The sequence below is a fragment of the Cynocephalus volans genome, chromosome 8 (genome assembly GCF_027409185.1).
Source record: "Cynocephalus volans isolate mCynVol1 chromosome 8, mCynVol1.pri, whole genome shotgun sequence".
Classification (NCBI taxonomy): Eukaryota; Metazoa; Chordata; class Mammalia; order Dermoptera; family Cynocephalidae; genus Cynocephalus; species Cynocephalus volans.
This window is the reverse complement of record NC_084467.1, coordinates 28,782,145-28,810,074: the sequence shown is the minus strand read 5'-3', so window position 1 is coordinate 28,810,074 and position 27,930 is coordinate 28,782,145. Positions and strand designations below refer to the sequence as shown.

Sequence of the window (27,930 nt, the reverse complement as noted above, 5' to 3'; positions counted from 1 at the left end):
TGTTTGCCATGCTTCACATTCAAATGAACCAACTATATGAACATTTGAATGTCACTGGTAGCATCAGGGAAAATAATGTAGGTGATGAAGGCGAGGGAGGTAGAGAGAGAAATGAAGGCGGTGGAGGAGAATAAAAGGGAAAGGAAGTTCCCCAATGGAATGAACTATAAAATATATACACAGACACATATATATCTATTATCAGTCTAGATCCAGATATATATGCATATGAAGTATGCATGTATATGTTTAAAAAATACACAGACACCTTTTACAAGAACATATGAATGCACATTAATTTTTTTGCACACATAATTATGAACAATCACTTTGATTGTTCATGTGGGTGTGTGTTTTTTAAACCATCATTTACTTTTTCTTTACTTTTTTTGCAAAGATAGTTGTGCTGCCAAGCAACTTGAGGTAAAGGCATTAAAAGGGTTAGACTACAAGAAGTGAAAACAAAACAATCGCGATACTTCCTACAGGAGACCGCACAAAAAGCAGTTGGCTGGTTTCATATTGCATAATGGTGCTGTGTTCCTTTATGAAGTAAACAATCTTCCTTGCATCAAAATAAGGATCAGACCCAGGCCCCCACACAGTGTTGGTTTCTGTATGGCTGGAGGCATCCCTACTCAATGGACTCCACTGGAAACATACGTTGTATGTCAATTCGTCTTTCAGATCTTCCTCTTAGAGAATATACTTGGACTTTTTAAGCAAAGTACATTGTGCGTAAGGTATCTTGGTGAATCTGTACAGCCTTGGCAAGAGCTTGTGGATCTCGCCCATTGCTCTGTCCTGAAACGTGACTTCCTTCAGCACTGTAAGAGAAGTGGCAATGAACACAAAAACAAACCTTCTATTCTGATGTAATAATTCTGAAAAATATTACTTGTTGTAGAAAATTTCAAAAATCTTAAAAAATAAAGAGTGGTATAATGAACTATGTGCCCGTCACCCAGCTTCAATAATTATTAACTCAAGGTCAATTTTGTTTTACTTCTTTCACTTCCCTAAGATTAGTCAGAAACAAATCCCACACAACATATAATTTTATCTAGATATGTATATGTATCACTTTTACTGTTACCAGTAAATCTCTTCCTTGAATTAATTTGGTAAAGCAACTAAGTCACTACATCATTCTATTACTAATGAGCCTAGACAGCATCTTTCAGTTGACAACCTTCATCAGTCACTTCTGACTATCATCACTTATAATATGAAATCACTGACTCCTCTAATAGCTTGTGGAACTTTAATTCTAAATGGCAGTACTTTATGGCAAACATAGAGGCACATACTTACATGGAAGTGCTTAAAGAAATCTCCCAAGAAAATCGTAACATGTAGACCATATTTGTATTTGGGTAAGAATTTATATTTGTTATGCTTTTATATTACCTGTCATGTTCTTTGTCCACAAGATGATATCTGGCTCTGAATGCCACCAGGTGAGCATAATACGCTGGTGCAGGTATAGACACAGATCGTGTACAGCGTACATAAGTGTGGCAGAGCTGGTAAGTTAGCAACTGAAGTTCATCTGCAGTAAAGCAGTTATCATCCCATAAAACATGATAGTGTGAAGGACGGCTGGTACCCTACAGAGAAGGCAATGGCATATTCTATTGATTTCTAAACTTTTAAATAAATATTCAGCATAGGCTAAGTTATATCAAAAAAATCTTTGTACATTAGTAAAACATATTCTAATTTAATAATCAATTAAAAAATTTAGCTGATTCTGGGTATATACCCAAGAGGAGTGAAAGCAAGGATTCAAAGAGATGTTTGTACGCCTATATTCACAGCAGCATTTTGCACAATAACCACAAGGAGGAAGCAGACCAAGCGTCCATCAATGAATGAATGGATGAACAAAATGTGGTTATGTACAATGGGATATTATTCTGCCTGAAAAAGAAAGAAAACTCTGACACATACTACAACATGGATGAATCCTGAAGACATTATGCTAAATGAAATAAACCAGTAACAAAAGGACAAATATACGATTCGTTTTTACGAGGTACCTAGAATAGTCAAATTCATACAGACAGAAAGTAGAAGGGTGGATGCCAGGGGATTAGGAGGAGTGAGAACAGGGAGTTAGTGTTAATGGGCACAACGTGTCAGAAAAGATGAACAAGTCCTGGAGACAGACGGCGCTGATGGTTGCACAACAATGTGAATGTATTTAATGCCACAGAACTGTAGGCTTAAAAATGGTTACAATGGTAAATTAAAGTTACGTATATTTTATCTTACAAACACACACACACACACACACACACACACACACACACACACACACAAACACACAAACACACACAAAACCATTTAGTTGAGCTCCTGTGTGTCCATTACTATGTTAAGTACTATGGATTAAAAGAAAAAAAAGTCAACGAAGTCAAGGGTTTCTTATCTTCTGGAAACCAATTCAGTAGAGTATAGGAGAAAGTATCACCACTATAAATGTTTGTAGCACCAGTGGCCATATATACCCCTGCATGAGAATACCAAAGAAAGTAACTGTAGGGGTGAGATTGAGGTACTTCACCAAGAGGAGAATAAGTACAATTTGGCCTTTTTGGGGCAGTCAGGATGAGGGTCTCAGACAGAATCAACAGCCCTAACAAAAGCCGGGGGGGCATAACATTTCATGACATTTTTGACAAGTAACTAATAGACTAGTATGAGCAGAGTGTGGTGCATGAGAGAAAAAAGATAAAGTTGAAAAGTAAGTTTGAAATCAGATTGAATGACATGCTTAGGAATTTGGAATTTCACTTATAATGACATGCTTAGGAATTTGGAATTTCACTTATAGGTGGCAGGGAGAGCAATGCGTATTTTTTTTTAACAGGAGAGTTTTTAGGCATGAGGAGATTGGGTTTTACAAAAGCAATATCAGCAATCATATGGAGGAAGGGTTAGAAATCAGAAGAGTCTGGAAGAACGCGGAGCAGTTAAGAGGCTGCTGTATTATTCCTGGCGTGAGACGGTGAAGGCGTGAACTCAGGAAGTGGCAGTGGCAGCGGAGAAAGCGAGAAAGATTAGCTCATACTTCAACAAATATCTTTGAATACCACTTGTTAGACAATATGCAAGATTTGGGGGATAAAATTAAAATTATTACTAAATCCTACCTCCTCCAAATTATGTATTTGTAATGCACATATATTGTACATTCACACATTTGATATTTACTGAACACTCACTATGTGCCGTGTTCTGTACCAGGTGCTGAACACACAGTGATGAGTAAGACACAGATTCCAGTGATGATAGATAGATAATACATAAATAAAACCATTAGAAATTGGGCTATAAAGAGAATTAAAATGTAAAATAGCACAGAAGACTGACTATGTCTGTGGTACTTTAGATTGGGTGATCAAGGAAGCCTATTTCTCTGAAGAAACATGGAAGTGAGCTCCAAATGAGAAGGCTTGTGACATCAGGGGAAGAGCGTTTCAGGGAAGAGCTAGGGCAAAAGCCCTAGCTACATGAAATTCATTCAGTTCTCTCCCATCATTCTAGTTCCAAACACATTTACTTTGCCTGGACTATATGGTAAGGGACTCCTAACTGATTTCCCACAATACCACTCTCATTCCTCAGTACAATCTGTACTTTTTTTTTAGTAAGAGTAAATTAAAACAAAACCAAAAACAACTAATTATGTTAGTGTCCAGCTTTCTATGGCTTCCCATTGCACTTAGAGAATAAAATCCAGGCCGGCCCCGTGGCGCACTCGGGAGAGTGCTCCCGCCGCGGGTTCGGATCCTATATAGGAATGGCCGGTGTGCTCACTGGCTGAGCGCGGTGCGGGCGACACCACGCCAAGGGTTGCGATCCCCTTACCGGTCACCAAAAAAAGAAAAAAAAAAAGAATAAAATCCAAATCCTCACCTTCATCCACCAAGGCCTATATGCTCCAGCCCAACCTACCTCTAACCTATTCTCACGCTGCAATAGCAGCCTCTATTTGATTCCTTCAGTGGACAAAAGTTTTTCCACCAAGAGGGCCTGTACATGTGCCTCTGACAAGAATTCTCTTCCCCATTCTTGGCTTGGTGAAATTCTACTAATTCCTCAAGATCTAACCTTGAATGTCATTTCTCAAGGAAGCTTTTTGTGACCTCCCAAACTAAATCAGGTCCTCACTTAAATCTCTCTTTCTACCCTTCACTTTTCCTTTATCGTACTTATCCCAACTTGTAAACATATATTTATGATATAATTCACTTTATATGTCTCCCCTCGTAAACCAAAAGAGGAAGGGATTATGTTTATTTGTTCACTCCATATATCCAGCACCAATACCCATTTCTTAGGAAGTATACAATAAATATCTGTTGACTGAAAGAATGAATAGCCTCTGCCTTTTGGGACTTTACAGACTAGTGTGTGTGGGGTGTATGTGGAGAAACAAAAAACACGGTTACAATATTATCTAGTAAGTACAGCAAAGAGGTATGCATAGGGTAGTCAGGCAGTGCAGAGGAGGGGCATCTGGGGGAAGGAGTCAAGGCTTCTGGGAGGAGTTGATATCTGAGATGAGTCTTAAAGGATGAGCAGGAGTACTTAGGGAGCAATACTTAAGGGAGCAGAATGGGCAAGACAGAGTTACAGAAATTACCTGCAAGTAGTTTAGAATGGCTGCAGTTGTGTTGTGTGGTGTGTGTGTGTGTGTGTGTGTGTGTGTGTGTGTGTGTGTGTGTGTGAGAGAGAGAGAGAGACAGAGAGAGAGAGAGAGGGAAACTGTCAACTAGAAAAGAGGAAAAAAGAGAGGAAGGGAGGAGGAGGGAAGGGTGGGAAGAAAGAGAGAGAGGATATAATGGAAGTGACGGGAGTAGGATGTATCAAGAACTGAGTCTATAAGTTGTCTCAAGATGAGACTTCGCCATCAATGGATATGGAGCACTATGTAGAAGTTTTATCTGTTTTAATTCACCTGATGGAAAATACTCTAAATGAGGGCACTCAGGATCATTTTATAACTGTACAGGAAAGTAATAAGAGTTGGAACTAAGCAGAGGAGGTGAGGATAAAAAAAAGGGATAGGTGTGAGAGTGAGAAGGTAGATTCTATAGGGTTTAGTGATTAGATAAGGGTGGTATAGGAGAGGGTGTGGTTAAAAACAACTTCAAGATCTGGAAATGAGGAGAAAAGGCATACCTGTAAAAAGACATTTCAAAGTCATAAATATCATTAAACTCTAAATTTTAAAGGGTGGATGGAAGAAGAACCAAATCATGAAAAATCAGAAAGGCAAGATGAGGAGTAGGAAAAAGTGTAGTGGAAGCCAGGTGAAAGATGGTTTTGATGAGTTAGTGATACTAGCATCAGATGTTGCAGAGATCAAGGAACAATTGTGGTACGGCAGAAGGCGGGCCACTATAAATTGAAGAGGAAATAGCAAGTGTAGTTGTTTTTTTCTTAATGTAAGCACTTCATAGAAGCATATATATATAGAAAATGCATGGATCATACATGTATGGATTTCACAGAGTGAACATACCCATGAAATCAGCACCCAAATCAAGAAACTGAATATTAACCACATCAATGAAGCCTTCTCCAGGTCACTATCCTACCCATCCTGCCCCAATAACCTGACTTTTAATACCATAGATTAGTTCTGCCTGTTTTTGAACTTTATAATAAATGGCATCATAGGTGTATGTAACTTTTGGGTCTGACCTCTTTGGTCTGAAATTGTGTTTGTAAAATGTCCATGCTATTACGTCATCCTCACTGTTGTATAATACTCTGTTGTATGAATATACACTATATATCCAATCTACTGATTATGGGCATTTGAATTGTTTGCAGCTTTTGGCTATTATGACTAATGCTACTATGATCATTACATACTATCTTTTGGTGAACACAGATATGCATGTCTGTTGGCTATGCTTGTATACCTTAGAGTGGAAATCCTGGGTCATAAGGTATATGTATGTTTAACTTTAGTAGATAATGCCAGAGAGTTTTCAAAAGTGTTTATATCAATTTACACTCCCACAAGCAGAATATGAGAGTTCCAGTTGCTCTATGTCCTGAATATTTCTATGCCTTTTTAAATTTCAGCCATTCTCGTGGGTATGTTTAGACTATTCTTTTAAGAATAATTTGGTGGCAAATGGAAGAAAGACATGGAGCAATAACTTAAAGGAAAACAGCAGGACCCAGAAATAGTATTTTAAGATTCAGGTAACCGTAGGCTAAAAGAATGGAATCAGAAGCTGACTGAATGAAGAGCTGAAGATATTTAAAAAAAGGATAACAGGTGAATTAAGGTCATTTTAAGGCAAGCAAGAACTAATGCTACAGGCAGACCCTTTGAAAATGGAAGGAAGAAAGTAGGCATGACTGACCATATAATTTCTTAGCGAGGTTAAAGGGGTCATGTGCTGACTGCTGGGGCAATAGACCAAGGTTAGAGACCCAAGGAAAATAGTAAAGAAAGCTAATGAAAGAAGGGTGAGAGGATTGTTAGACAACACTGAAAGCTGTCTTTGGAGTTTTGGCGACTCATATTAGGAAGTTAATAATTTAGGGCACTGTCCACACTTCTGCACTGACTCTTCTACAGAGGGCATTTATCTTTTCACAGAATTCCCTTTGGTAGGCGGAAGGGGCAGCAGGCGCCATGTCCAGCCACGAAGGTGGCAAGAAGCAGCCCCTGCAACAGCTCAAGAAGCAGGCCAAGGAGATGGACAAGGAAGATAAGGCTTTCAAGCAGAAACAAAAAGAGGAGCAGAAGAAACTAGAGGAACTGAGGGTGAAGGCCACGGGAAAGGGCCCCCTGGCCACAGGTGGAATTAAGAAATCTGGCAAAAAGTAAGCTGTTCCTTGTGCCTGAGGCAATGGTGACCCTTGATTACATTCCTTTTTGAACATCTAGATTCCCTGTCATAACATCTTTTGCCACCTGTAGCTAGAATGAAATGTTGTCATGGAGCCTGTTACACATTTAAGAATAAACTTATGTAAACAAGAAAGGAAGCATTTATACACTGGCTCATCGTCTCTTCAATTGTTTTCACTCAGCCATTCCTACCTTAGCTGTGAATTTAAACAGCCCAGAATCCTGAAGAAAAAAAAAAAATTCCCTTTGGTAGGTCAGACAAAGGGGTCACATGTTCTACCAGTTAGTATGTTTCTAACGTATGCCATTTGGGATTTTCCTCCTCCTGTCCTGGAATTTTAACTAAGGCCAGGATGACTAAAGTTGCTAAGGACCCTACATTCTAAAGAGCTACCAACCTTTGGAACCAGCCACTTTCCCTTAAGGGTTCACTGAGAGGTGCTAGTTCAGGACAGGTCTTATCAATATTCTGGTTTTGGCCTCTTCTCACCTCACCCCTATCCTCTCAGTATAGGAAAAGAGTTATTGTGCGTTTTGTGAGAATATAAAACTTTATTTGTTAGGTAAGGCACATTCTCTCCCCTGAAGACAAGTAAGGGGGACTCCAAGAGAATCAGTTTTAAAAATGAGAGCCTGTTAGAAGTGGAAACTGTCATCTTGTTCTCCAACTGGATGCTTCCTGAGTTCAGAATCCACAGGCCCACTCTGCTAATAGGGCTAGAGTAGTAAGAGTTCTTGGAAGCAGTTTTGGGAGCCTAAAAGAATAAAAGTGAACAGAGGATCAGAAGCCATGGATCCAAGCATGGGATCTCTGATCTAAAGGAGTTGGGGCATACATCACTGATGGAACCACTGCTGCCCTTGACAGTTCTCAGCTCCATGGTGGCTACGGAGTCAGAAAGAATCAGAATGGACTACATAGGCCAGTCCTATCTCCCCCACTACTGATGTGCTGGCAGTCATTAATATGATAAGTTAGAGCCCTAGAAGGAGTAGGAGAAGGAGGTATCTCACAGTCAGGCCATGGTCCCCTCCTTTCCTTGCAGCTTCTGGGACCAAAGCTCTAAGCTGTGCTGGGTAGGTGGAGGGTGGAAGGAAGGAGCCGAGCTTTAACTTGATTTGTAAATTTAAGTTTTAAAAACAAACGGGAATTTTACCTAAAATAAAATGGGGAGGGGGAAGGGAATGGAACTGAGCTATAAACACCAATAAGATTAATAGCTAAAAGTGTTAAGAAGGTATGGAATTTGGCCAAAATGTTAAAGGATCTGTCACTCATTGGTAAAGTTAAAAGTAGTAATTAGGAAAAATAAACTTTTTATGGCTTGAAATGATTGGGTTTTAAATTTTAGTTGGCAAAAAACAAGACTCCTTTTTTGATCTCAGAGAAGTTTGAAAATTCTAATAAAGCTGGGAGGATGTGTAAAGAACAGTTGTTAGTCCCTGTGAAATATTCCTGTTTATTTGCTGACTAGAGCAGAAGTTTCAAATTGGTGTCCCAAAGAAAAACTGTTCCCTAAAGTTTCTGGTTAAATATATTGGAGAAATATTACTATCGTGAAGATTCATGATGACCATTTGCACATCAGTGCTCTCCAAAAGTTCTAGAATAAATAAATCTGTATAAACAGCATTTCCAAAACTTATTCAGAGAATCTTTTTTTTCTCCTCTATGATTTGTGATATTATTACAAAGCCACAGTAGTAGTGTTCCTTAGGAAATATGAGGGAAAACACTAGGTTAAAATATGTATACCAGTGATATAAGTTTTATGCCTGGAAGGTACTTTTAACTTTTTTTGCTAATTGACTATTATCACCCATCCTGAAAATATACAACATTGATTGTAAAGATGAGTAGATAGAAGAATAAGAATAAATAAGTGGACAATAATTTAAAACTATGAGTCTGAAATGTGTTAGTGTATGTGGGACATATAAAGCTATAAGATACATCTGTTTAGTAAGGCACATCTTGAAATTTCTATTTTAATCAATAGCAAATAACCTAAAATAGTTTGGGCTACATCCTCTCAGATATTCTGGGAATGTGGGTTTACTCTTTGCTGTTGGAAAGTCTGGAAGCACCAAATTAAAGATTATGTTCTACCAAATAAAGCTAACAAATTAATGAAAAGATTTTCTGAAAAGAATAAGACTCAAAATTATTTAACTGAAACTTAAAGCTATAATTCTACAATTAAACTTACATGCTCAATATCTGCCAGTAAATGTCAAAGTTTTCTACGAAGTATTATTATTAAAAAGAGGCATACATCAATAAAAACCAATCAGGTACTTTAAATTTTTTTGAAGTTTTAGGTTAAATTAGGAACCCATTTTAGGGAGATTTATTCTATTAAACTACTTATATTCTGATATGTTCATAAAAATAAACCCCTCTCAAGACAAAAGAAGGAAAGAAATTTATTTACTGAAAGTTTCATTTGATTTCATGTGGAAACAATTTTGAGGGCCGGCCCGTGGCTCACTCGGGAGAGTGCGGTGCTGAGAACACCAAGGCCCCGGGTTCGGATCCCATATACGGATGGCCGGTTCGCTCACTGGCTGAGCGTGGTGCTCACAACACCAAGTCAAGGGTTAAGATCCCCTTACCGGTCATCTTTTAAAAAAAAAAAAAAAAACAATTTTGAGTGCAGAAAATCATATTTCTCTCTCCTTTTACTGAAATTTAAAAAACAACACGTAACAATGGAAGTTCCTGAATTAAAACATTTCATCCAAAGTATAGGCTTACCTGTATTCCAGCATGGCTACAGAGATAAAAATCAAACTCATATGGGTGTGTAATGTCTGTATCAACTGTGGTTCCAGCTGGGATATTGCCACTTCTTCCGACCTAGATTTGTTTGGTCAAAGTTTAAACAAACAAGACAAAGGTAAAGATGTATCTAAAAGCACTTTAAAAAATGCATAAATATATAGGCTGATCCCACCTTGTGTTACTTTCAGCTTGAAATATTACTTAAGCAGCCATTAAGAGCAGACCTTATGCCGGTCCTGATTCCTATTCTTAAATGTTGCTGAAAGTGAGTGCTGATAAACAACAAAGAGTTATTATTTAGTCTCTACTGCTTAGCTGGTAGTTAATACCAATATGGGTGGAAGACATTTAAAACAATTTTTTAAAAGTTAACTTTAAGTGCTCCAATGTATGGTACCTATGCACAGTGGGGTACTCTTGAATGTGTAATTTATGAAAATCAGCATTTTCCTAGGGGAACATTATATATTTAGAGAGAAAGAATGTTGATAACATCAACAATAGTTACCATTTGTTAACCATTTTAAATATATTATTTCTAAATCCTGATAATCCTGCAAGTCTGGTATTATTCCCATTTGTTTCGGGAAACTAAGTCCCAGAAATGTACAATAATCTGCACATTAGTATATGATAATGAACGGAAATGGAATTCAAACACTGAAATGACTGCAAAGGCCCTGTTCCTTTTATTTCATACTATCAGTTTCAGTATCTTCTAAGAGAACAGACCATGATTTCTCTAAGTAGATATGATGTGTCTGAAATGATTGAAAATTCCCCAAAATGGAAAGCTTCTAATAAAACACGTGAAAATTCATATTATACCCATCCCCACCTCCTTATCCTCAGCACATTTAACATCATTAACTAAAAATCTAGGTTTACAAGGCTAGCAAATCAGAAACTATTTTGCTGACTTAAACATTATTTCTGCCATGTGAGGGACTGCTATCAGGTAGTGGCTTGAATTATAGCTGTGTGAACCAACCAGCTAGCCTTTATCAAGCACAAAACAAAGAAAACAGTTCATAATCTACTCAATTATGTTTAATCTTAAAAAAAAAAATCTCAACTCTAATAAATTAGCAACACAGAATCTCCTAATTACTACATATAAAAAGTTGTGCTCTATTTAGTGAGGCAGCAGAATACCTGGGTTCACATCCCAGCTCCACCCGTTTCTAGTTGTGTGATCTAGAGCATGGTATTTTACTTCTCTGTACTTCTGTTTCTCATCTAGAAATATAACCCATCTATTATTAGTAGTACTATTTAGAGCAAAGGTGAAAGAAAAGCAAACAAATGAATGAGTGGCACAAGTAAATGTCAGTTGTTCATGACAACTACATCTAACTTAGGTTTTCCTAATCCTACTTTTGAAGAAAACTTTGGTTTTCTAGGTACAGAAATGTACCTAGTAATATGGGGTCAAAGGTCTCTAACAACCTGGAGGCCATAATAAAATTACTACCTCTATTAGAGAGGTGGTACAGCATAGTGTTAGGAGCACTCTGGAGCCAGACTGCCTGGAATTAAGTCCTGCCTCTATCAATTACTACCTTTGTAACCTTGGGAGGTTATTAAGATCTATGTGCCACAGTTTCTTCATGTACAAGATGGGGATGATAATAACCACCTCAGTGTGGTTTGTGAGGATTAAATCAGTTAAATTTGTAAAAAATACAGCAATATCTGCTATTATTATTTCTTCTTCTGTATTACTACCACCATCACCATCACCCTTCAACTAGCTAACCTTCAGGTACTTAGTATGTACCAAAAACTGTTCTAAGTATATTACATATTTTGTTTAATCCTCTCAGCAACTCAAATTAGGTAGATATCCAATTCTGCCATGAAGGAAACAGGCACAGAGACATGAAGTTGCTTGCCCAAAGGTACACTATGAGTGTATACACCAAAGGCAAGACATTCCTCTCTCCTAGTCCTTCTGACCAAATCCCAATCCCAAGGGGACACTGACACTTGCCACCCTCAGATTTCTCTGCTCCAAGATTTGTAGGATGAAGGCAGACAGGATCAGAGCACTGGAAATAACAGCAAGCCTGCTATTTGCCTATGTTGCATGCAGACAAGAAGGCGTATTTCCCTAGGTATTTATACCTCCCTTCCCTTCCTAATTATAAAAATACATATTCACATTATAAAATATAGAAAATAATTCTGTGACTTTTAAAGGAAGCATTGTTTAAAAGTTAGTTTGTATAAATTTCCACTTTTTAAAAAAACTATTTCTAAATATATTTTTAAAAAAGAATGTATCTTTTTTTCCCTTTACATTTAAGGAAAATATGAAAAGAACACAATTTTAAAACTATGAGTTTCTTCATAACGGTAAGAAAGTAGAATGGGATTTTGAACATTGGGAATGTTACTAGAAATTCCAAAGATTTAAGAAGTAATAACCTATTTTGATGCTTCTATACTCATAATCTAATTGTGATCTATTACAATACACTGGAAACGCAGCTGTTGGCAAAGGGACCTTGTTAGGTACAACTATGTAGGATAAGTTTGGCTTACAATAGTAATACAACAGATGTAAAATTACCCTTTCTGTCCTATCAGCACAAAATAATCGAGTGTGATGTCTCTTCTGAACTACAATGTAGGTTATTCCAGGTTGATAGTCTTTCTCCAAACTGATGCAGGCTTCTCGAATTGCTAGTAGTTCATAATATAATACCTAGAGAAGAGAAAACGGAAAGATTTAATATAGTCAGCTGTTTTCTTTTATATACTTCAAAGTAAGGTAATAATTTAGACTCAGGATTTCTTAATATCATCACTTTATAGCTAAATAGACGTCTCTATTCCATTTTAACTACTAACAGAGCATGGTCTTAGCAATCAAGGCTTACATATACACAATGAACATTTTAAAAGGGAAATTCTACTCAAGCATCAAATTCTGACTTTAGGAACTCTCAACTTAAGGCTTTTAACTTCAGAACTACACACCATGTCATAAGTACAGTATCTGATTTAAGCACAGTCTGATGAGATCCCAGGCAACCAACCTGCCTAAACTGTCCCTCCGAAACGCCATCCCGATAAAAGATGATACGAGTAGGTTTGAACCGAGTTGACTTATAAAACTGAATGAGAAGTTCCCGAACCATGGAGGCCAAGTCCTGGATGATCTCCTGTCGGGGTCTCTGAACTCTTACTGTGGCACAGTATCTGCTTGGATGGGCATCCATACTACCTACAACCTAGATTAGAAAAAGTAAAGTAAAACAGAAATCAAGATAATTAAAATTACATGGATTTCATTTACACTTGTATTTTACTACAAGCGTGCTGTTTCTCACTGAGAGTCATCAAACATAGATAATTCTCATTGAAGAATAGAATAGAAGACCCAGGACAGGGTTAAAAACTATTTTCCTGTAAGTAGGCTGCACTTTACATTTAAAGATTAGATTCTAATCATTGCTGGTAGACTTAAAAATTAGTGAGGCAAGAAAGAGACAAAAAGATGCATAAAAAGAGAATAAAAGAAAAAAAAAGTAAAATAAAAGACTGATTCAAACCATTGATTTCTCTTCATATCTCTCATACTTTAGTAACTTTAGCATCATCTTAGAACTGTTATTATTTTATGCTTCATAAATTTTAAAATTAGAATTTTCCCAGAAGGCATGAATCTATAGTCAGTCTTTTTTTTTTTTTGGTGGCTAGCTGGTACTGGGATCCGAACCAGTGACCTTGGTGTTATAGTCAGTCTTACTATATTGTATTTGTGTTCTGTATCTGGTCCTCAGAGAAGTAAATCTTGGTTTTGAGACTATCTTAATTTTTTCTTTCTGTGTTTTGTTTAATATTATTATGTGTTTGGAGCAGAGGAGACCTCAAAGCATGAACTTACAACATTATTATGATCAGAGCCCAGACTGGTCACTCTACCTCCGTACTTTCTTTCTTCAAGGGTAGTCTATACCAAAGTCAAACTTCAAAAATGGAACCTGATCATTGCTTTCCCTTGAATGGTATCTCATCACTAAAGAAGAAATGCAAACCGCTCTCATGGCACAAAATTCCTCACAAAAGCTTACTAGCTTCACAGTCTTCCCAACAGGTTCAGCATCCTACGGATGCACAATCAGTATGTATTCTGCAAATATTCAAAAATGTGAAAAAATCCAAAATCCAAAACACTTCTTCTGGTCTTAAACATTTCAGATAAGGGATACTCAACCTGTAGTATATCCCAATTCCCTGTATTTCTCTACATTCCCAAAACACACCAGGTCTTTGCAATTTAAATTTTATTTTACCTTGTTGTCACTGTAGTACCTATTATTCTATGTGGCATTTACTACTTGTTTCTCACACTACCTTTAAGTTCTGGGGAAGAAAAGCCAAACAGCAAAAAGAATCAATTAATTAACTCTACTTACAAGACTTCTGATAACCGAAGAAGAAAGTTGATATTTGGTAGAAATGGATTTGGTAGAAAAAGACAATGACTACTAGAAGTCCAAAAGAATTAAAATATGCTTAAACTTTCTTGAAAAAAGACCCTGAAGTAGCAAATCCAAGGTAGTCTTTTGATGTTTTTCTTTATCATTATATCTTCTATAAGAATCCTTTTATGAATATCAGAGATGGCTCACCACTACCTCTGGAATACTTGAAATGAAAACAACTCATACAGAACATTAGGAATACAAAGCAATACAATTTTTTAATAGATAAAAATCAATTTTCTTCACTAAGGAAAATAAGTTTGGAATTTTTATGTGAAAATTTTAATAATACTATCATTTGTTAAAATTTAAAATTTATGTAAAGGCTGGCTGGTTTGCTCAGTTGGTTAGAGAGCAGAGCTGTAACACCAAGGGTTGGGACCCCCAGGCTGGCCAGCTGCCAAAAAATAAAGGTAAAATAAAATAAAATTTATGTAAAGATTATTATAATGGATGACAGAAAAAATATAAGGGGCTGGCTGCTTAGCTGACTTGGGAGAGTATGGTGCTGATAATACCAAGGTCAAGGGTTCAGATCCCTGGGCTGGCCAAAAAAAAAAGTCTTGCAGTTTAATTTCTGAAATTTATCAAGTATGCCTAAAAGATGTTGACATTTTCAAAATGCTGGCATTTGTTAAAATCAAGCAATTTTCAAAGTGGGTAAAATATTATTAGGCTTTTTGAAGTTTATAAGAAATACACTTAAGCTGACACAAACTTACAAATATAGAGTTGAGCAAAGATGTAATAGGCAGATGTTAAAAGTAGGAATGGTAGTATTAAACAAAGAATTCAGGTATGAAATATTAAATTGGATGAAGGTAGAAATTTTATATTGGAAAAAAATGTAATCCATCAAGTTTAAATGTAATGCATCTTTCTATAATGAAGATACTACTGAAATCTATAAAAAAGCTCTTTGAACAAGAAAAAGTAACTGAAAATACAGGCCAGTTAGCTTAGGTGGTTAGAGTACAATGTCATAACACCAGGTCAAGGGTTTGGATCCCCATAGTAGCCTGTTCCCCCCCAACCCTCCCCCTGCCAAAAGCAACTGAAAATATACAATCACAGAGTGGGCAAGTAGAAAAATTAAAGTAGTGTACAGAACATTTTGGTAATATAATTAAGAAACTTGATTTAACAGTTATATATGCAGCCCCCAAACTAAAGAAATATCATTATCATTCAAACCAGAGAAATATCATTAAAATTCAAAAAGCTGAAACCAAAATGTTGACATTGGTCTAAACTTTATTATGGTAAAGCTGCTTAATGACACTCACAGCAGCAATAGAAGGCTTTTTTCCATCCCCAGCAGGTGGATGAGTGACATCTGCTCCCAAAAATATCACTGGTTGCTGGAATACAGAAGGCCTTAAACACATTTTTTAAAAGGGTTATTAGATAATTCAGTTTTTTCATTATCTTTATCTGTTTCACGTGATTGCAACACAACTGCAAATTAATGATAGCACAGAGGAAGTCCCACATAGACAGCTTCATAGGTCTGAAATACTGACTGCTTTATCCTCTTAATTCATGAATCCCTAGTCAATGAAGTAAAAACTGTCACAACAGGTATTTCCAATGTCTTATTCAAAGCAGCTTTTTGTCTTAAGCAGTGGTGCTGGTGGTTGCAAAGGACAATTGATGCTACTGTTCTCTGTAACAGGCACAGAATAATAAACCTTCTCATATTAATCCACTTATTTTTATCAATATTTTAAAATATGAGTATACTTACATTTCAAGCCTATGTATGTTTTCAAGGATAAAAAAGAATCATTAAACTTTAGACTGGAAGGAATTATGGGAATCTACCACTCCCTCTCCCCTGCCCCAAATTATAAATTTGAGTAATGTGTACTTAATAGTCATAGCGTAGCTAGTATTTCCTTTTACTTTAAAACTGTACCCTTTAAGATTCAAAGAATTGTCTCTTCGTTCTTAGACTTGATAAAATTCTATATTCACCTCATTTATGAATTTTATATTTAAGTGACTGGAAGTAGAGGCAGCATGAAAAACAGAAGAAAACGGTTTTTGTGTCAAACACACATGGGTCAATCTTTGTTCTAATGCTTATTTGTGGTGCATGCTGGTCAAGATTCTTAAATTCTCTGAGTCCTAGTTGCTTTGACTATTAAAAGGAAACCTGTTGTTCAATTCTCTGAATATAGCCTTTTCCCCAGCGACATGTATAACCAGCTACTTCCTGTCTGCAGGTCATAATGTCTCCCTGCAGTAGGGTTCATATGGCTTACTTAATTGACTAACCACATGGTCCTCACCTGTCGTTTCCTCTCCCTCACATTCTAGGTGAGTGAGTAGCCTCACAAAACCAAGCTGAAGATGACTATCAAATATAGAGAAAATTCTTCAAGCTGGGCTCTCCAATGAGCAATAAATAAAGTTCTCAATACTTTTTGGCTAGGCAAGAGATACTTTGCATAAATGAAAATGGAGGGGTGGGGAAATTTTCTCAAGGGAATCTCTTAACCTTGCCAATTCAAACTATTTTAATTTTCTGTCAAAATGTTTATGTATCTCCCATGGCAGGAATCATTAAAGTTTTCTCTCACACAAATCTTACAGTTTAGATATAGCCATATACAGAAAAATGAAGATATGAAAAAAAATGAATATTTTCATAAGGGATTATCTATCTTACCTTTGATGAGGTACAAGAATATTATTGATCCCTCCAAGTTTAACATTTATCTTTAGGCACAAGTTTGAGAGAGTTTGAGGAGATGTTTTTATCACATTCTTGACTTGTACACATTGTGTAGCCATACCCAAAAGTGTATCTCCTACACGTTTCACCTCCGCTATGAAACAAATGCAAATATCTCTAGTCAGAAAAAAGACCTGAAAATGAATTAAATTACTGAAAATAAAGCTACTGTTTTCCCCTTGAAATACATCATTGTATCACAGGACACTAAAAACTACACCAATGCTAAAATAATGCTGTTAAAATTTAAAGTATACTGCCTTAAAGATTAATTTAAGTATTTAGTGATATTTCCAGTTGTTTTCTTCTTTGTATAAAAAAAGTATATATTTACCACCATAAACATAGTGTAAACACAATAACTGAAGAACCATAAAGATAAAAATTTACATAATCCCTTGTTATTTTATTGTACCCTCTTCCAGTAATTTTCTCATTTATATTATTTTACTGCACTTATAATCATAGTATACTTACAGCTTTCAATTCAATTCTCTAGACTTTAATTTTAAAAATGCAGAGGTTATTATAGTGTAAAAAATAAAAGGCCTGTATTCCTTTCCCCTTCTCTGCCATAAAGATTTCATTGTATACAATTTCTTATATATAAGATACACGAACACATTTTAAAATCAAAACCAAGAACATACACTAACTATATTATTATGTTTTGCAACTTGTCATTTTCACTTAATAATGTAGTATGGTTCTCAATCTCAATATATAGATTGCCCTTATTATTTATAATAGCAGCACTTATTCTGTTTTCAAATGTCACAATGACCCCTCCACTCAGAAGCAAGCAAGAGAGGACACCTGGGATCCTATGGAGAGAGCAGAGGGCCACATTCCCCTCTGCCCAGAAGCAGGCAAGAGAGCACGCCTGGGGTCCTAGGTAAGGAGACAAGGGAAATGCCCCCTGCCAAAAACACTTCTACATGGGTGGCTCACCACAGCCACTGCCACAACCACAGTTGCCAGAAAAGTAGCTCGATGCCTCAGCAGCCACAGCCACTGTGCAGGCAGCCCTGCCAGACACTCAACTGCACTGACACAAGGAGAGTCACCAGCAGAGACTGGAAAAAGAAAAGGACGTCCCTCTCCTCAAAGCCCATTCCAGAGTAACAGAAGAAGCAACTGCTCTACCAGATGACCAGACATCAACATAGAGATATTAGAAATACAAAAACCCAAGAATATATGACACCACCAAAGGAACACAGTGATTCTCAAATACCAAACCCTTTAGAGCAGAAAACCACTGAAATGACTAAAAAGGAATTCTGAGCAACAATCTTAAGGAAACTCACTGAGATATGAGAACTCAGTTAGACACCAAAATGAAATGAGAAAAAAAGTACAGAATATGAAGGAGGAAATTTACAAAGAAGTTAATACCTTAAAAAAGAATGTAGCAGAACTCATGGAACTGAAAGAGTCACTCAATGAAATAAAAAACACAACTGATAGTTTAAGCAGCAGGCTTGAACAAGCAGATGAAAGAATTTCTGATCCTGAAGATAGTCTTTTTGAAATAACCCAGGCATGGGCCGACCCCGTGGCGCACTTGGGAGAGTGCGGTGCTGGGAGCGCAGCAGTGCTCCCGCCGCGGGTTCGGATCCTATATAAGGATGGCCGGTGCGCTCACTGGCTGAGCGTGGTGCGGACGGTCACAAAAATGACAAATAAATAAATAAATATATAAATAAATAAATGAAAGAAAAATAAATAAATAACCCAGGCAGACCAAAAAAAGGAAAAAAGAATTTTTAAAAATGTAGAAAATCTAAGACAGCTAGCAGACAACCTTAGGCTCACAAACATTTGAATAACGGTGTTCTAGAGGGTGAGGAGAAAAGAAAAGGCATGGAAAACCTACTCACCAAAATAATAACAGAAAATTTCCCAGGTATAGTGAGAGAAATGGACCTTCAGATCCAGGAGGCTCAAATATCCCCAAACAGACTCAACCCAAAAAGATCCTCTCTAAGACACATTATAGTCAAACTGGCAAAGCTCAAAGACAAAGAGAATCTTAAAAGAGCAAGAGAAAAGCACCAAGTCACCTATAAGGGAGCCCCTATAAGACTAACAGCAGACTTCTCAATAGAAACTCTATAAGCCAGAAGAAAATGGGATGATATACTCAAAATATTAAAAGAAAAAAACTACCAGCCAAGAATACTATAACCAGCAAGGCTGTCCTTCAGAAATGAGGGAAAAATAATGTATTTTCCAAACAAACAAAAGCTGCGGGAGCTCACCACCACATAACCAGCCCTACAAGAAATTCACAAGGAAGTTCTGCATCTGGAATCTGAAAAACAATAATCACTACCACAAATACACAAGAAAGAACAAAACCCACTGGGAGAACAAAAATGCAAATGAGAAAGACTAAATCTTACCACCACGAAAAGCCATAATGACAATATAATAATGCCCCTACTTTGTTCCTGACTTTAGTAATTTCAGTCTTCTTTTCTCTTGGTCAGTCTAGATAAAGAAAGGGGTAACAGGTCCTAAGCAAGTCTGAAATCCAGCAGGGCAGGCATCAAATCCCAAAGCTGGCCAATCATGTACCTTGACTCCATGTTTTGCATCCTATGTATGCTGGGAGGGGGTTGGGCCTTCAAGTCTAGGGCAGCTCTGCTATTATGACTTTCCTGGTCTCGGGCCATGCTTCAACTGTTGCAGGCTCGTGTTGCACGCTGGTAGCTCCCAATTCTGGGGTCTCCATGGCAGTCCCACTCTCATGGCTCCACTAGGGATGGTGGGATTATCTGCTGCAACTCTGACCCCATGTTTCTGCTCAGCATTGCTTTAGTGAAGGCTGCATGCAGTGATTCCATGCCCGTGATAGATGTCTTCCTGGGCCCCCAGGATTTTCCATACATCCATTGAAATCTGGGTGGCACAGCCCCGGCATTCTTCAAGCCTGCAGACTTAACACCATGTGGACAGACACCACCAAGGTTTCTGGCTTGTATCTTCTGAAGCTATGGGTCCAGCAGCATCTAGAGCCAATTTAGCCACAGCTAGGACAGCTGGGGTGTGGGGAGTAGTATCCCAAGGTGACCTTGGGCAGCAAGCCTGTGGAGGATGCTTTGGGCCTATTCCCCGCAACCATTCCATCTCCCTAGGCCTCTGGGCCTGTGATGGAAGGGGCAGCCTCAAAAATCTCTGAAACACCTTTAAAGTCTTTTTTTTTCCATTCACTAGATAATCCCTTTCTTCTGTACTAATCTCTTTAGCAAATGGTTGCTGGGCTACCCCCTTGCTTCCCTCTCCCAAAGACACCATTTCACTCTTTACATGACCAGGCTGAAAGCTTACTCATTTTTTTGCCCTCTGCCTTCTTCTGAGTTATAAATTCTGGCGTTATGTCATCCCTTTTATACCACAACTCAGCACGGGCTGTTGCAAGTAGCCATGAAGTTTCCTGAATGTTTTGCTGCTTAGAAATTTCTTCCACCAAATATTATGGTTCATAACTCTTAAGTCCCATCTTAAACAAAGTCACAATGGATACAATGCAGCCAAGTTCCTTGCTATGGTATAGCAAGGGTGAACTTTTGACCAATTCTCAATATGTTCCTCATTTCTATTTGAGACCTCATCAGTATGGCCTTTATTGTCCACATTTCTATAAGCATTCTGGTCACAACCATTTAACCAATCTCTAAGAAGTTCCAAACTTTCCCTTGTCTTTTTGTCTTCTTCTGAGTCCTACAAACTCCTCCAATCCTTGCCCATCACCCAGTTCCAAAGCCGCTTCCACATTTTCAGATATTGCTTGTAAGCAACACACCACTTTTCAATACCAATTTTCTGTATTTGTCAGGGTTCTCCAGAAAGACAGAACCAATAGGATATGTATAAATATATGAGAGGAGATTTATTGGCTCACAATAGGCTGTCTGTAAACTGGATGCTGGCAGTGTGGCTCAGTCCAAGTCCAAAGGCCTCAGAACCAGGGAAGCCAATGGTGCTGTTAGTGTAAATTGTGGAACCCAAAAGCTGAAGAATCTTGAGTTTTGATGTCCAGGGACAGGAGAATAGAGTGTATACCAGCTTCAGGGGACAGAAAGAGCGATTGTCCATTTCCTCCATTTTTGTTCTCTCTAGGCCCCCCAGAGGATTGGATGGCTCCTGCCAATATTGAGGTCAGATTTTCCCACCTAGTCCACTCAGGCCCACATGCTAATCTCTTCTAGAAACACCCTCATGGACAAATACAAAAAGACAACTTAACCAGGTTTTTAGGTATTCCACAATCTAATCAAGTTGACAACCAGAATTAACCATCACAAGGTGTAAAACAGACTGTATACTATGTGGAGTACAGTTTCTACTAAACGTATATCACTTTCGGACCTTCATAAAGTCAAAAAATTAAGTTCAACCACTCTAAGCTGGGGACCTTCTATTTTTGTTTGGTTGTATAACTATATCTTCAGGCTAAATTTCTACAAATGCAAAAGCACTTCAAAGGTTCATGGAAAAACAGAATTAAAAGATAATATGGGGCTCGATGGTTAGCTCAGTTGGTAAGAGTATAGTACTGATAACACCAAGGTCCAGTGTTCAATCCCTGTATTGGTCAGCTCCCCAAAAAACTGCACAAAAACAACAACAACAAAAACAACAAAAAGATAATACAAATCTTTCTGTGAACTTTTTGAAGACCCCTTGTAGAAATGAGGGTTCAGAAGGTATATATGTTTAACATTTGTACAGATACTAACAAACTGCCTTCTGAAAAGATTCATTCACTTATTCAACAAATTTTTAATGAGCACCTAACATACACTAGTTCTGTGCAAAGCTCTGTATATATACTGTTGAGTCAACATAGACATTGTTCCTGCCCTCACAGATCTCATAGTCTACTCAAATAAGCATTAATTAAATAACTGCTCAAATTTAACATTACAACTGTGAAAGCAGCAACATAAAGGAGAGATGCAAGGTGCAAAGACAATAAAAGTGAAAAAATTTAACCTTGTTAGGAAGGTCAGGCAAAGCTTCCCCAAGGAAGGAATGTCTGAACTAAAATTCAAATGAAGAACATGCATTCATTTGGTGAATGGGGAAAGTAGGATACAAGAAGCAACACAGGTAGAAGGAACAGAATGAATAGAGTTCCCTTGGGTAAAGAGCAAGAAGAATCCCCTAGAAAGCTATGGATTCGAACATGCAAACCTTTGGAAGCTCATCTTAAAAATCAATTTTATCAAATGTGTGATGAAAAACAATTGAAGAGGTAATAGGGAAGAAGGTAAAAGCAAATTTCTGTTTTTAAAAGATCACTCCGGACTACAGTTATAGCTCCAGCAGGTAAAGCACTTGTAAGTCACTCTTCCCATCCTCACAAGAAGAAAAATGCTGAATGAACTGAAAATCAATGACTATTCTTAGATTCATCAGAGAACTGAGGTCACAGTACAAACCACCACCACTAAAACAGGCAAATACAGAGAATAATAGCTGAGATCAGCTTGTAGGAGCTGGAGATGAAACTAGTAACTGATAAGAATAATTAAATACAGTAATTAATAAATTGCAGTAGGCTGAGTGTGTAGTAGCTTGAGAATTAAAAACTCCTGAGGGCCCAGTCTTAAAAGAGGCACCCATACTTTCAAGAGTTTTACCAGGAGCCCCACCAGGTTTTTACCTTGAAGATCCAGAGAAAAATCCCTTCATGCTTGAAGCAAGGGACAGGAAAAAGGAAGCATTTTGAAATACTATGCTCAGAGAGGTTTCCTTAATAAAGGCCTGCCTTCAAGAGAAATTACTTTACCAGAGCCATATCTGACTGGGGAAGAGCAATTAAACAATTCCAGCCCCCTCTAGCCTTCCTGTCTCACTTAAGGAAAAAGAAAAAGCAAAGAAGCACTTGTGATGGTCACAGCCAGGGATTCACACTAATAATGACAAAAAAAAAAAAAAACCGGGATTTAATCACAAGGTTATAGAACTTGTCTTCTCCCCAACATCCAACCACCACATCAACAGGGCTCCAGTATAGTTAACAGGGGATTACAAATGAGAGAGCTACAAGATCAGCTGCTTAGGGAAACCCTATGACAACAGGGGAGGAGGGGGAAAAAAAAGAAAACTAGAGAAAACTGAAGCTTCTGGCACCTACAACTACAGCAAACATTAAACATAGTCCAGCTCCTAGCCAGACTGAATAAAACTTCACACTAAAAGTCTGATTACCTCAGTTTCTGTTACCAGATTCATCATGTCCCACTGTAAACAAAAAATTACAAAGCATACTACAAGGCAAGAAAAAACACAGCCTGAAGAGACAAAGCAGGCATCAGAACCAGACTCAGATATGATACAGATTTTAAAATGATCAGATGGAGAATTTAAAATAACTACAATTAATATAAAGACTAATGGAAAAAGTAGACAATATATAAGAAGAGACAGGTATTGTGAGCAGAGAGATGAAAACTCGAAAACAGAGTCAAAAGGAAATGTTAGAAATCAAAAACACTGCAACAGAAATGAAGAATGCCTTTGACCGGCTCATCACTAAACTGGACACAGCTGAGGAAACAATCAGTGAGCTTGAAGATATGTCAACAGAAGCTTCCCAAACTGAAATGCAAAGAGAAAAAAAAGAATAAAACAAAACCAGAACAGAATATCTAAGAAATGTGGGATAATTACAAAAGGTATAACATAAAATTGTAATACCAGAAGGTGAAGAAAGAGGAAGGGGCAAAAAATATTTAAAGTAAAAATAGCTGAGAATTTTCCAAAATTAGTGAGATACATCAAACCACACAAACAGTAACCTCAAAGAACATCAAGCAGGATAAAAAAACAAAAAATGTATAGGTAGGCATATCATATTCAAATGGCAAACAAACAAACAAAAAAGCAAAGAGAAAATCTTGGAAGAGCTAGAATAAAAACCATCTTTCTCAGAAAGGAACAAGGGTAAGAATTACATTGGACTCCTCATCAGAAACCATGAAAACAGAGTGTAGTGAAATTAAAGTATTTAAACAAAAGAACCTACCATCCTAGAATTCTGTATCCAGTCAAATTATGCTCCAAAACTGAAAGAGAACTCAATAAACTAGGAACAGAAGGGTTAGGAACTTCCTCAACATGATAAAGCCCACATATGAAAAACCCAGAGCAAACATTATACTCAATGGTGAAAGACCAAAAGCTTTTCCCTAAGATAGTAACGAGACAAGGATATCCACCTTTCACCATTTCTATTCAACATACATAGTTCTGGAAGTTCAAACCAGAGCAATCAGGCAAGAAAAAGAAATGAAAGGCATCCAAATAGGAAAGGAAGAAGTAAAATGATCTCTACTTGAAAATGACATGATCTGATATGTAGAAAACTCTAAAGAATCCCCCCACACACAAAATTAGTGCTACTAAACAAATTTAGCAAAGCTGCAATATTCAAAATCAACATGCAAAAATCAGTTGTATTTCTATATACTAGCAACAAATAATATGAAAAGGAAATTAACAACATTCCATTTACAAAAGCATCAAAAATAATAAAAAATTGAGGAATAAATTTAACCAAGGAGGTGTAAGATTTGTATACTGAAACAACAAAACACTGCTGAAGCAGCTAAAGGAGCCTTAAATTAATAGAAAGACACCCATATTCGTAGATATGAAGAATATTGATAAGATAACAATACTACCCAAAATGATCTACAGATTAAGTGCAATCCCCATCAAAATATCAACAGCAATTCCTGCAGAAGTAGAAAAACATCCTAAATTTCATATGAACTTCAAGGGATCCTAAATAGCCAAAGTAATCTTGAAAAAGAACAAAGTTGTAGAACTCATAGTTCTTGATTTCCCAACTTACTACAAAGCCATAGTAATCAAAACAGTGTGTTTCTAGCATAAAAACAGACATATAGAGCAGCGAAATACAATAAAAAGCCCAGAGAGAAAACCTTGCATATGTGGTCAATTGGTTTTCAAAATGGTGCTGTGACCATTCAATGGGGAAAAAACAATTGTTTAAACAAATGTTGCTGAGAATACTGGATATCCACATGCAAAAGAATGAAGTTGGACCCTTACTATGCACCATACAGAAAAATGAACTCAAAATAGATCAAAGATCTAAACCTAAGAATTAAAACCATAAACGTCTTAGATGAAAACAGAGGAAAAGCTTTGTGACATTTGATTTGGCTATGGTTTCTTGGATGTGATACCAAAAGCATTTCATCAAAATTAAAAACTTTTGGGGCTGGCCGGTTAGTTCACTTGATTAGACTGTGTGTTGACAACACCAAGGCCAAGGGTTCAGATTCCCATATAGGCCAGCCACCACCTTCCCCTACCCCCCAATAAAAAGTTAATATGGTAAATTTATGTCACGTGTATTTTACCACACACATACAAAAATAACTTGTTAAAATATAGTTAACTCAGGAACACTCCCAAGAAAACAATACATCAGGAGGAATGAAAACTATGACCAAAATTTGACACCAGATGACTGACTTGAGAAGCCATCATCTCTACTACCATGCAACAAATGTAGAGATCCCAGGGCTCAGGAAAAAGAGGGCAAGAATACATGAGGAACTGAAGTACAGGGAGCAGCACTCAGGAAACAAAAATTAAATAAGAAATGGCAAATGATGAAAGGTTTTCCATGAGAAAAACAAATAAGATGAAGGTTAAAAAAGGACTTCTTAAAATAAGAATTCCAGAATAATTTAGCACTTGAAATTACATATCAGATAATTTGATTTATAAGTAAACAAAGAATTATATGGCTAACAAAAAAAGTAAAGGAGAAATAATGTTTCTCAGACAAATAGAAATTGAGGTAATTTGTTGGTAGTAGACTTGCCAGGCCAAGAAATGTTAAGCAAAGTTTTTCAGAGAGAAGTAAAGTGATACTGATTAGAAACTCATCTACATAGGAAAGAAGATCAGAAAAAGAACAAATAAAGATAAAATAAAATATTTTATTTGCTTATTCTTAATTGAACTAATAGATAACTATATGTTCAAAATAATAATAACAGTAATGTATTGGGTGGTTACAATTTACAGATAAGTGAAATGAATCATAGCAAGTTATGAGGGACAGAAGGGAGGAATTGGGAATGCTCTGTTATAAGGTACTGGCACTATCCATAAGTGGGTGCAGTGTTATTTGAAAGTGGACTTAGATTAGTTGTAAATGTGTACTAAAAACTCTAGGGCAAACACTAAAACATTATTTATTTATTTTAGGTGGCTGGCCGGTATGGGGATCTGAACCCTTGACCTCAGTGTTATAAAAGCCGCGCCCTAACCAACTGAGCCAACTCGCCAACCCCCTGAAACACTAAAAATTTTAAAAAGTATAATTGACACACTAAGAGATGAGAGAAAAGAGGCGAGAAAATGGAATCATATAAAATGCTCAATTAAAACCAGAAAGAGGGGGAGGGGGACCAGAAAAGATAGAAAAAGAGGGGAAGATAAAAATAAGGCCCAACTATATTCTTTCTATAAGAGACACCCTCTTTAACTATAAAGATACATTAAAAATAAAGCAATGGAGAAACATATACCATGCTAGTATCAACCAAAAGAAAGCTGGAGTAGCTATATTAATTTCACACAAAGTTAACTTGGGAAGAAGGAAAATTATCAGGGATAAAGATGGGGATTGCTTAATGACAAAGGGGCCAATTTTCTGAAAAGACATACCAATACTTAAAAAGTATACATCTAACAAAATAATGCCAAAATACAGAAGGCAAACATTGATAGAACTGCAAGGTGTAAGAGACGTACCTACTATTTTTGTAGAGACTTTAAACACAATTTTATCAGTAATTGACAGATCTGTCTGTTATTGATTTCTAGTTCAATTGAGAGTATACTTCCATGATTGTGATCTGAAAGTATACTTGTATAACTTCTATTCTTTTATATTTGTTAAGGTGTGTTTTATGGACCAGAATGTGGTCTCTCTTGGTTAATATTCCATGTGAGCTTGAGCACAATGTATATTCTGCTATTGTTGGATGGAGTATTCTATAAATGTTGGTCAGATTCAGTTGACTGCAGTTCAATTCAACTATATCCCCAAATATTGGGTTATTAAGTAACACAGTTCTATGTAACACATGGGCCAAAGAAGTCTCAAGAGAAATTTAAAGATATTTTGAACTAAATGAAAATAAAATACATCTTACCAAAGAGTGGGGATGCAGTAAAAGCAGTGCTTAGAGGGAAATTTATAGCATTGAATGAATATATAAGAAAATAAGAAAGATCTAAAATGAATAATCTCTGTTTCTAGCTCAGGAAAATAAAGAAGAGCAATATAGACCTAAAACAAAAAGGAAAGAAAAATTAATAATCAGAGCAGAAATCAATGAAATTGAAAACAAGAAATCAATAGAGAAAAAGCAATAAGCAATAAAACCAAAAGCTGGTTCTTTGAAAAGATCAATAAAACTGATAAACCTCTACCCAGACTAACCAGGGAAAAAAAGCAAAGATACAAATTACTCATATCAGAAATGAGAAAAGTGTCATCACTACTGATTCCATCAATATTTAAAGGATAAAAGAATGTTATGAACAATTCTAGACCCACAAATTTGATAACTAGATGAAGTATATCAATTCCTTCAATTCCAAAACTCACACACACAAAATAGATAATCTGAAAAGGCCTCTATCTATTAAGGAAATTGAATCAATTATTAATAACCTTCCAAAAAAGAAAGCACCAGGCCCAGATGGTTTCACTGGTGAAGAGTACCAAACATTTAAGAAAGAAATGATACCAATTATCTACAATCTCTTTCAGAAAACAGAAGCAGAGAGAATACTGCCTAACTTATTTTATGAGGCCAGCATTACTCTAACACCAAAACCAGATAAAGACACTAAAAGAAAGGAAAACTGCAGACTACACAGATGCAAAAATTCTCAACAAAATATTAGCCAATTGAACCCAACAATATATAATAAGAACTATACATCA

The 27,930-nt window shown here is 36.8% G+C and overlaps 2 protein-coding genes across 3 annotated transcripts in view; one reads left to right on the top strand and one right to left on the bottom strand.

Moving 5' to 3' along the window:
- Positions 1-271: 271 nt before the first annotated feature.
- AGO3 (argonaute RISC catalytic component 3) overlaps positions 272-27,930 on the bottom strand; it is a 102,549-nt gene continuing 74,890 nt past the window's right edge. The window contains exons 13-19 of one of the 2 annotated variants that reach the window (XM_063104112.1): positions 16,845-17,004; positions 15,457-15,547; positions 12,719-12,913; positions 12,250-12,384; positions 9,648-9,749; positions 1,411-1,610; positions 272-827 (exon numbers count right to left, since the gene is read on the bottom strand). In XM_063104112.1, coding sequence (XP_062960182.1) covers positions 719-827; positions 1,411-1,610; positions 9,648-9,749; positions 12,250-12,384; positions 12,719-12,913; positions 15,457-15,547; positions 16,845-17,004 — 992 coding nt within the window. In that variant the 3' untranslated portion in view covers positions 272-718. The remainder of the gene's footprint in view (positions 828-1,410; positions 1,611-9,647; positions 9,750-12,249; positions 12,385-12,718; positions 12,914-15,456; positions 15,548-16,844; positions 17,005-27,930) is intronic. The other variant, XM_063104111.1, reaches the window with a different exon arrangement.
- Positions 6,671-6,865, top strand: LOC134383220 (translation machinery-associated protein 7-like). The gene has a single exon (XM_063104113.1). The coding sequence runs from the start codon at positions 6,671-6,673 to the stop codon at positions 6,863-6,865; it is 195 nt and encodes a 64-aa protein (XP_062960183.1).

What these genes read in the sequence shown, in the direction of transcription:
- LOC134383220 (XM_063104113.1), top strand. Translation starts at nt 6,671, where the DNA reads ATGTCCAGCCACGAAGGTGGCAAGAAGCAGCCCCTGCAACAGCTCAAG.